Raw genomic sequence first — 9,385 nt, forward strand, 5'->3', positions numbered from 1 at the left:
AGTCCCAAAAACAACATTAAAGGGACAGTTCAACATTTTTTTGCAAATTGGCCCATTGCCATAATAATCCCTATAGTCATAGCAGTAGGTTCGTTACCTTTAATTGGAAATACAGAGACTGCTTGATGAAAAACTGTCCCTGAAGGCAACGTGCATCAGCGGTTTTGCATGAATTTCCCTGTAAAACAACTCTGTGTGGTAACGTTGTGTTATTATCTCATAGCGTGGTGAATGTGCAGCTCACAACTTGTCCACCAGAGCGTTGTGGAGTTGTTGGATTGTGTATTTGATGAGTTTGATGAGGGAAACCAAGAAATCCCATAATGAGCCTCCGTAGCGTAGCTCTGAGCAGCTCATGGCTCTGCACTGCAAAAACTCAACATCTTTCCAAGAATATTTGTCTTATTTCTTGTCAAAATGTCTCATTTCTAGTCAAAACTAATCTCTTTCCACCAAGATTAACTTGTTTTTAGATCATTTTCATGTATTTCAAACAAATTTTCACTTGAAATAAGTAGAAAAATCTGCCAGTGAAAGCAAATTTTTTGTGTTTGTAATAAGAAAGAAAAACTTTTTCTACTTATTTCAAGTGAAAATATGCTTGAAAAACGTAAAAAGTGTCTAAAAACAAGCTGCTTTTCATGTGATGAGTCTTATTTTAAGTAGAATGAGGTTTGTTTTGACTAGAAATGAGACAAATATTCTTGGTAAGATTTTGAGTTTTTGCAGTGTGCTACGGCTCGGTCTTCTCCTGAGCGCTGCCCGTCACCAGCAGCAGGTTGCAGGCCATGAACTGGACGTTGAGGACGTTGCTGGTGTTTCCCGTGTAGAGTCCGACCAGCTCGCCGGACGAGGACGAGCCGTCGCCGCCGGCAACGGGCTGCGGATGCGGCGAGTTGCGGATGTCCCACACGCGCACCGAGTTGTCCATGGAGGCGGACGCCACCAGGCTGCTGTCGGGGCTGAACGACAGGCTGGTGACGCCGTCCGTGTGCCCGCGCAGGTCCTTGAACAGCGCGCCCGACGCCAGGTCCCACAGCTTCACGCGCTGGTCCTCGCCGGCCGACGCCAGGTACTTCCCGTTGGGCGAGAAGGCGAGCGACAGCACGGCGCCGCGGTGGCCGGTGAACAGCCGCACCGCGCCGCCCTGCTGCGTGCTCCACAGCCGCACCGTCTTGTCCGCGGAGCCGGTGGCCAGGTAGTTGGAGTTGGGGTGGAACTTGAGGCAGTCGACGTCGGCGAGGTGGCCGGCGTAGAGCCGCAGGGCGTAGGCGCGCGAGAAGGTCCAGAGCCGCGCGGTGCGGTCCTGCGAGCCGCTGGCGAAGTAGAGGCCGCAGGGCGACACGTCCACGTCCCACACCGGGTAGGCGTGGCCGCGGTACAGCGCCGTGTTGCTGCAGCCGCCCAGGTCCCAGTAGCGCACCGTCGTGTCCTCGGAGCAGGACAGCAGGCCCGAGCCGTCCGTCAGGAACGCCGTGCGGAACACCGGGCCGCTGTGGCCGCGCAGCGTCTTCGTCTCGCTGCCCGAGCCCGAGCCGTCCTCCTCGTCCACCTGACGACAAGACAAGACCAGACAAGACAAGACGTCACCTCACAGTCGTCTCTCCTGAATAAATACGCTTCAATGATGGGAAGAAAATCTTTTCTTTTTTTCTTAAATAACAAGATTTCTTATAGGGATAGTTCACCCAAAATTGAAATTTCACTCATTATCTCCTCCCCCTCATGTGGACTAAGGGCTGGGAGAAGTTTCAGAGTCCTCCGTGGCTTCTCTGAGTTACAGGGGGTCTCGGCGTAGCAGTGCATGTCCATATAACGGTTGCAAATGGATACCAACTGTCTTGGTAACAAAAAGACACACCAAAAAACATCCAAATACCTCCATGCTGCTCGTCTGTAATGTCCGTCTTGTATTGAAGCGAACCAGGTTCCGTCGTCTTTGGACGAACTGGGAAGAGGAGCTTCCGCTACAAAACAAGCTTGAAATATAGACTTTTTTTTTTTTTTTGGGGACAATTTCTCATTTCGGGGCTTCAATACAAGACGGACATTACATACCAGCAGCATGGAGGTATTTGGATGTTTTTTGGTGTGTCTTTTTGTTACGAAGACAGTTGGTATCCATTTGCAACCGTCATATGGACATGCACTGCTACGCCGAGACAGGTAAAACCTCTTTTCGGCCGTTTCTTTGGGTCCATTCACAACACTGTATGTTGTAAATCTCTGGGCAGGGCTATTATGGGCTGGTGTTGCTAACGGGAGGAGTGCAGAGAGTCTTCTACTGCAATTAAAGTACTTAGGGGCTACTTGTAGATCATACAACCCCACTTTAAAAAAAAATGATACTATCCCTTTAACACAAACATCTACCTTTATACTGAAGGAGCTTTAATAAATCAGTGTGAATTATCGGAGTGAATAATCCATGTGTCTTCTTCTCTCCTCACCTCCTCCTCCAGGACGTCACAGGCGAGGCGGATGCGCGACACGTCGGCCGGATGCGGTCTGGCCTTCAGCTTTCTCGCCCGGAGGCTCCACAGCTTCACGGTGGAGCAGTCGAAGCCGGCGGCCAGCAGCCGGCTGTCGGCCGACACCTCGGCCGTGTTCAGCAGCTGCTCCGTGTGGTGGAAGGCGTAGAAGCACACGGTGGTGAGCGACGGCGGCCCCTCTCGCACCTTTAGGGGTGGGCGATATGGCAAAAATATTATATCACAATTTTTTTTTAAAATGAAGTCACGATTTCGATTTAATCACGATCTTAAATCGAAAAAAAGAAAAACAGACAATTTAGGCCAAAGATCCTTTCTGAACAGATTTTTTATCTAAATAGTTGCAGTTTTGCCAACATGTGCAAACAATCAGGGAATATTATAAATAATAGACCGTCAATGTTTATCTATTTTTGTGATATATCGACATGTTATTTCTGTATTTTCGATATTGGATATGTGACTTTTGATAATATTTCTCTGAATGGGAGAAACCCTATTTCAAGATGGCTCTCAGCCTCTATCTAATGTTTGCCTGACGAAGGTCTGTTGGACCGAAACGTTGCAATAAACTATCGATTAAGCAAGTTGTTCAGTGTGCGGGACTCCTCTCTCTTTCCATTATCAGTACGGACCTATGGACAGTCCTACGCACCTGAGAAAATAGATGTGCTAATAAACATGAAAGTAAAATATCAATGAAGACATTACTGTTTGTTTTATTCAACACAGTCATTTTAACAGGATTTTAAGTATCAAAACACTAAATAGCTGATTGAAAAGGGCCAAATAAAGATACAAACTAAAGTAACTGTTGTTATCTCTTTTAGCAAACTTTGCTAAATGTCCTTTGTTTGCGCTTTGCAGCATAGAACTGCAGTTTGAGCCCCAGACGATCCTACGATCTCTGCACTTTGGCAGATCGTCTACACCAGGGGTCATCAACTATATTTGTTGAAGGGCCAGAATCTTTCTCAACAGACACCTCGGGGGCCGGACATTCAAATAGGCCGGGATGAAATTAAATTCAGCTTTTTGCCTAATAATTTATTTCTATCTTACCTGTAAGCTCATAATTTTCATTTATACATATCTTTGGTGTTTGGTATGATATAAAATGAAAAATCTTGACAGCTGGACTTTCAGATGCTCCCACATGCTGGAGCTTTACACTGCTGACTTGCCCTGTGATTTTCAGCCTAAATATGAAAGGAGGCTGACAATCGGTTCTGATGATACAAGTCAGTAGTCCTGAGTCGTCAGTAGTGTTTCTCTTCTATAAAACACATTCTACATCTCGGAGGCGACGTTTTTACACACACGGGCAGAGCTCAGTGGGAAACAGTAGGAGAGACGGAGGCCGAGGGGGAACCGGGACAATTGCCCCTCGGGGATAAATAAAGTTTTTTGAATTGAATTGAACACCAGAGGGAGAAGCAAGTCCGTGCAGCTGTGCGCCACGGACCTGCACCATAAAACAACCGAGTGGCATCAAACACGCGGCGCTACCGCATCGTTTTTGGGTTGTGAGCGCGCATGACACGCATCTACACTGAATGGGTTTGAGTGCGCAAAAGACGCTACTGAACGGGCCGCCCGTGCACACCCAGTTTAACCACGGCGGCGGACAAACTCACCCAGCAGCTGGCCTCTGCAGACAGGCAGGGAAACCCTGCAGTCCAGCAGCTCCCTAAACTTTCATGCACGGTGCTTTAGGTACCGCGGAGTTTCCTAATCCCAGTGCAGGGACTCACAGGCACACACAAACACTGAGTGTGTCTCCGTGCCCCAGCGCATTGACTGACAGGCGCACACAACGAGAGACCGAGAATTATAATACTTGTAAACTATTAGAACTCAGTCGCGGGCCGGATTGGAAAGTTCGGCGGGCTGGATTCGGCCCGCGGGCCGCCAGTTGATGATCACTGGTCTACACGCTCTAATCCTTCACCATCTAATATCGCCGTATCGCCCGGCCCCCTACGCACCTTCTTGATGCAGTCCTGCAGCGCCTCGAGCGCCGCCTCGCTCTGCGGGAGCCCCGCCGGCACCGCCACGCCCTCGCCGCCCTCGCAGCCGTCCACGCCCGCCCAGGAGGAGGAGGAGGTGGAGTTCGGGGCGGCGGTCGCTCCGCCGGCCGACCCGTACAGCTGGTAGTCCGTACGCCTGCAGGCCGAGACCTCCACCTGCAGCAGACATGAAAACGGGTCATGGGTCAAAAAGGTGAAAGGACACGGCCCCTCTAGGGGGGTCCGGGGGCATGGTCCCTGCACATTAAGAGATAATTGTAGCACTGATGTTGTTACCACTGAGCGAATCCGGAGTCTGTTTAAACACTGTTTATACTGTACGTGCATGTTTGGTACTTACACCTGTCTACTAGGGGTGTCACGATTTCGATGTTTTATCGAAATCAATCGAAATTACGTCACAATCTCGAGCATCGAAGTCAAAGAGAGGATGTTGAAAAACATTTTATTAAACAAATAAAATGTTTGTTTTTTCGGGAACTCTTGAAAAAACAAGAGTTCTCTCTCTCTTTTTTTCTCTCGCTCTCCTTTTTTTTTCTCTCTCTCTCTTCTTCTCTCTGTTATAATTATTGCTGTTTAGTTATTCATTTCTTATTCTCCTCATTAATTATCCCTTGTTATTCTTTACCCTCACCTCTCCTACATTAGTCCAAACCCCTTTTCGCCCACTCCGTGTCCCCATTTTCCCTCTTCTTTTTCTTTTCTCTTCTCCTCACTCCTAACTGCCTGTCTAGCAGGATCCCTAGTAGTAGGGACTTAACTGACAGTTTCTTCCACTCTTTTCTCTTCTACGTTTTCTATTTTTCTTTATGGTCAGAAAAAAACCTACTGAAACCGATTACTAGATAATCTAAATAGTTGAGGATTAATTTAATAATGGATTACTGATCCCATCCCTACCTGCAGGTGCGTGGCGAGGGCCCTGCAGATGGCGCCGTTGTCGTCGCTCTGCAGGTAGCGCAGCAGGTAGCTGTAGGCCGGCTCCGTCAGGTGGACCACGTACTTGTGCTCCAGGAAGGCGCTCAGCTTGGCGTTGGCGGCCACGTCCTGCGCCGTGAGCACGTGGCGCAGCTGCTCCACCGTGGCCCGCTGCTCGCCGTCCTGGAGGAAGGCGCCGTGGAAACGGCCGTAGAAACCGTCGACGGCCGCCTTCAGGCCGCAGCGCACCATGTCCAGGTGCAGGTAGACGAAGAGCGGGTAGAGGACGCTGCTCACCTCCTTCGCCCACGAGATCTCCGTCTCTGATGGAGGAGGAGAGCTTTAAATAAATGACTGTTCCCAGATAAAAGACATTGTTAAAGGGATAGTTCAACATTTTTTTGCAAATTGGCCCATTGCCATAATCCCTATAGTCATAGCAGTAGGTTCGTTACCTTTAATTGTCGGTGCAAGCTGTTTTTTAGAACGGCGGAGCAGAGCCGTGAGCTCCTCAGAGCTACGCTACGGAGGCTCATTATGGGATTTCTTGGTTTCCCTCATCAAACTCATCAAATACACAACCCAACAACTCCACAACGCTCTGGTGGACAAGTTGTGAGCTGCACATTCACCACGCTATGAGATAATAACACAACGTTACCACACAGAGTTGTTTTAGAGGGAAATACAGAGACTGTTGATGAAAAACTGTCCCTGAAGGCAACACGCATCAGCGGTTTTGCATGAATTTCCCTCTAAAACAACTCTGTGTGGTAACGTTGTGTTATTATCTCATAGTGTGGTGAATGTGCAGCTCACAACTTGTCCACCAGAGCGTTGTGGAGTTGTTGGATTGTGTATTTGATGAGGAAAAACCAAGAAATCCCATAATGAGCCTCCGTAGCGTAGCTCTGAGCAGCTCACGGCTCTGCTCCCCCGTTCTAAAAACAGCTTGCACCGACAATTAAAGGTAACGAACCTACTGCTATGACTATAGGGATTATGGCAATGGGCCAATTTGACAAAATGTTGAACTATCCCTTTAACATAATCAGGAAAAGGAGAGTATTGTAATTCGCACCAACCAGTGACAGGAATCAGGTGTGTGTGTGTGTGTGTGTGTGTGTCTTACCTGCCAGGAAGGAGCGCAGCCTGGAGAATTGAGCCTCGTACTGCAGCGGGTCCGACTGACAGGGAGCAGCAGAGACGATGTTGGCACAACCCGACTCCGTCTGCACTGCTCCGAGGACGAGAGACCAGGACACGGGGCGGGTTATTAGATAAAGACGAAACATTATTATTATTATTTATATACAAAGTGTAAGAGAAGCAGATTCCTCTTTCCAATAACTCAGAGGACATTTAGTCACGATGGACGTCAGAGATAAAGATGTGTTCAGAAAATGTGTTTTCCATTGAACCAATAATAATCTTACATAATACATCAATTATTAGGGCTGTAGCCGATATTATCCGAGTACTTGCTCGGCTTGGGCGCCGTTCGACCATAGACTGTATCATCACACTGTATGGACAACTGTTTCAGCTGTTTTATTAAAATAAAAAGTGTTGAGTACTCGAGTGACCCCGAACATTCGGATAGTAAAATATGCTACTCGTTGCAGCCCTACAAATTATATAATGTGTCTTTATAATATCTTATCGCCTGTATAAATAACAGAAACTGCTGCTGCTGACAGATAGATAGAATGATAGATCGATAGATAGATCCCTTGGGGAAATCCCTTCAGGAAATGTTGGTTCCATATGACAAAAAAAGAAAAAGGGGAATAAGAATATGCAAAAAAAACAAAAACAAAACACAATTCTCACAAAAAAAAAGTCAAATATCAATGTGGTCCAGCAACAAACACTAAAATGTGCAAATAACAGATAAAGTAGAGCCGTACAACACCGATCAGAAGCGCATTTGAAACCAAGTCCATGTGTGGTTTTTGGCTGATCAGATTGTCCAAAAATAAAAAATAAAGACAGATAGAGATACAGATTTGGAGTGGCAGTGTGACCGAGGCCTGAGAGACGGAGGACCAGATCGGTTTCATGAGACAAAGCAGGAAAAAACAACAACTAAAAACATCCAGTGTATCAGTCGATTGGCGAGTGCAGTAGAAAAGTAAAGAGTACAGTGACGTTTAGTTCCTGTAATGCTAAGGTTCGGTAGTAAAGTGTGTTTTCCTCCTCGGACTGACCTGTGAGGCTGGCGGCCATCTCCTCGGCCGACTGGAACAGCTTGGCTCCTTTCAGGGAACCGTCCGTGTCCACATACTGCCTCCTCTTCAGGTACTGGGACACGGCGTACTGGATCTGCTCGGTGCGAACCCGCTTCATGGCCTGGAGAACAACCAAAGCAGAGAGAGAGAGAGAAAAAAGAAAAGAATGCAGTGTCAATGAGTGAATGATTGATTGATGAATGATCTGATATATCACTGGTTGAAACCATAAACAAGCCTCCATGTGCTAGCGAAGTCTTATTGTCACATGACCTAAACATGCAGAAAAGACAGACTTCATTTATTTAGGAATGGTCAAGAGAACACGCATTTATTACCAAATGCAACAAAGATGACTAAAATGCATATTGTATTTTTGTACATTTGTTGTTCACATAAAACAGGTTCTTAAAGAACGTGTTAAGAACTGAATGTGTAGTTTTTGCATTTATGTATTTTCATGTAAACCATCTTAAATTCTGCAATTGATGTTAAAATTTTACCACATTTTTTGTGTTTTTCTCCCTAGAAATTACCGTACTTTACATTTTTCCAAACATTCCCACCACTGGCAGTAATTTGAACATACATTGACTTATAAATAGTAACGTTATACAGTCTCAGGACAAGAATTAGTGTTTTTCTGGTGTTTGTTTCAAAATGTTATCCAATGTCTCCGTTCAAGGGTCCGTTTGAGAACCACTGAGTTAAGTTACAAGATGGAGCAGGGTTAAGCTACATTGCTTTTTAACTCTGTTTTTAGTGTTTTGTTTGTTTTTATTCTGTCTTATGCTTCTTTTTTTTAATGTTTTGTCTTTATGTAAAGCACATTGAGTTGCCTTGGTATGAAATGCGCTATATAAATAGAATGCCTTGCCATGCCTACAAATCCTGCACAGTTCCCCTTTAATTTGCACATTTAAAGACCATAATATCTGCTTTGCGGCACTTTGTAAGACTTTTAGTTGTCAGTTTATGAACCAGACACCAATAAACAAACACACACACAATAACGTGTTTCTCAGGAATATTTTGTCCTCTTGCACACATGTTGTTATCATAGTAGAAAGTATTCTTCCTTCACTATTCTGCAAAGTGTCCTCTTTTTTTTGTTAGTGTTGTGGAAATGGCCACCTAACAGCATCCCTCTCCCTCTCACCAGCAGCAGGTATGGAAACCACAGAGTGCACAGGTGAAAACAGTGTTAAGCAGGTGTTTTTTAGTGATTGTTTACTTCTGTTCTCCCAGCAGCAGCAGCAGCAGCAGCAGCTAACTACGTAGCTTAGCGGCGGAGCTAACGTGTTGTTACCGACGCGGGGTACCGTTACACCACATACACGCCCCCAGAGTGAGGCTCTAACTCCGGGTACTGGATCTTCTGTGAGCCTGAAGCACCTGGAGCCGCAGAACAATCCGATGTGAAGCCGTGAGAGGGTGATAGAGGCTGTATATCCGGAGCTAGCCGGCTAGCTTAGCGCTTAGCCGCGGCCCTTTGCAGCAGCAGCAACGGGCTTTCTGAGCGGGATCGATCCGCCTCCAGAGCTTCACCGGTGGGGAACATTTACTTACTGCATGCCGCTGCGTGCCTCTCCTCCGGTCTCTTCGGTTACTACAGACCTAGGGGTGGTAGTAGTAGTAGTAGTAGTAGTAGTAAGGTCTCTGAATCTACGCCGCTGTGCTTCTCCTTCTCCTCAGCTCCATCCTCCCGCTCAGC

The 9,385-nt window shown here is 46.7% G+C and overlaps 1 protein-coding gene across 1 annotated transcript; it reads right to left on the reverse strand.

Annotated features, from left to right (window-relative positions):
- Positions 1-733: 733 nt before the first annotated feature.
- On the reverse strand, positions 734-9,385 carry taf5l (TAF5-like RNA polymerase II, p300/CBP-associated factor (PCAF)-associated factor). Its single transcript, XM_085787557.1, has 7 exons — positions 9,241-9,385; positions 7,651-7,792; positions 6,573-6,677; positions 5,423-5,763; positions 4,481-4,678; positions 2,451-2,678; positions 734-1,552 (listed from the first exon to the last, which is right to left on the reverse strand). The coding sequence occupies exons 2-7, from the start codon at positions 7,787-7,789 to the stop codon at positions 734-736; spliced, it is 1,830 nt and encodes a 609-aa protein (XP_085643683.1). The 5' UTR covers positions 7,790-7,792; positions 9,241-9,385.

Source organism: Trachurus japonicus, chromosome 1 (genome assembly GCF_045865225.1).
Source record: "Trachurus japonicus isolate A0001 chromosome 1, Traja_1.0".
Taxonomy (NCBI): domain Eukaryota; kingdom Metazoa; phylum Chordata; class Actinopteri; order Carangiformes; family Carangidae; genus Trachurus; species Trachurus japonicus.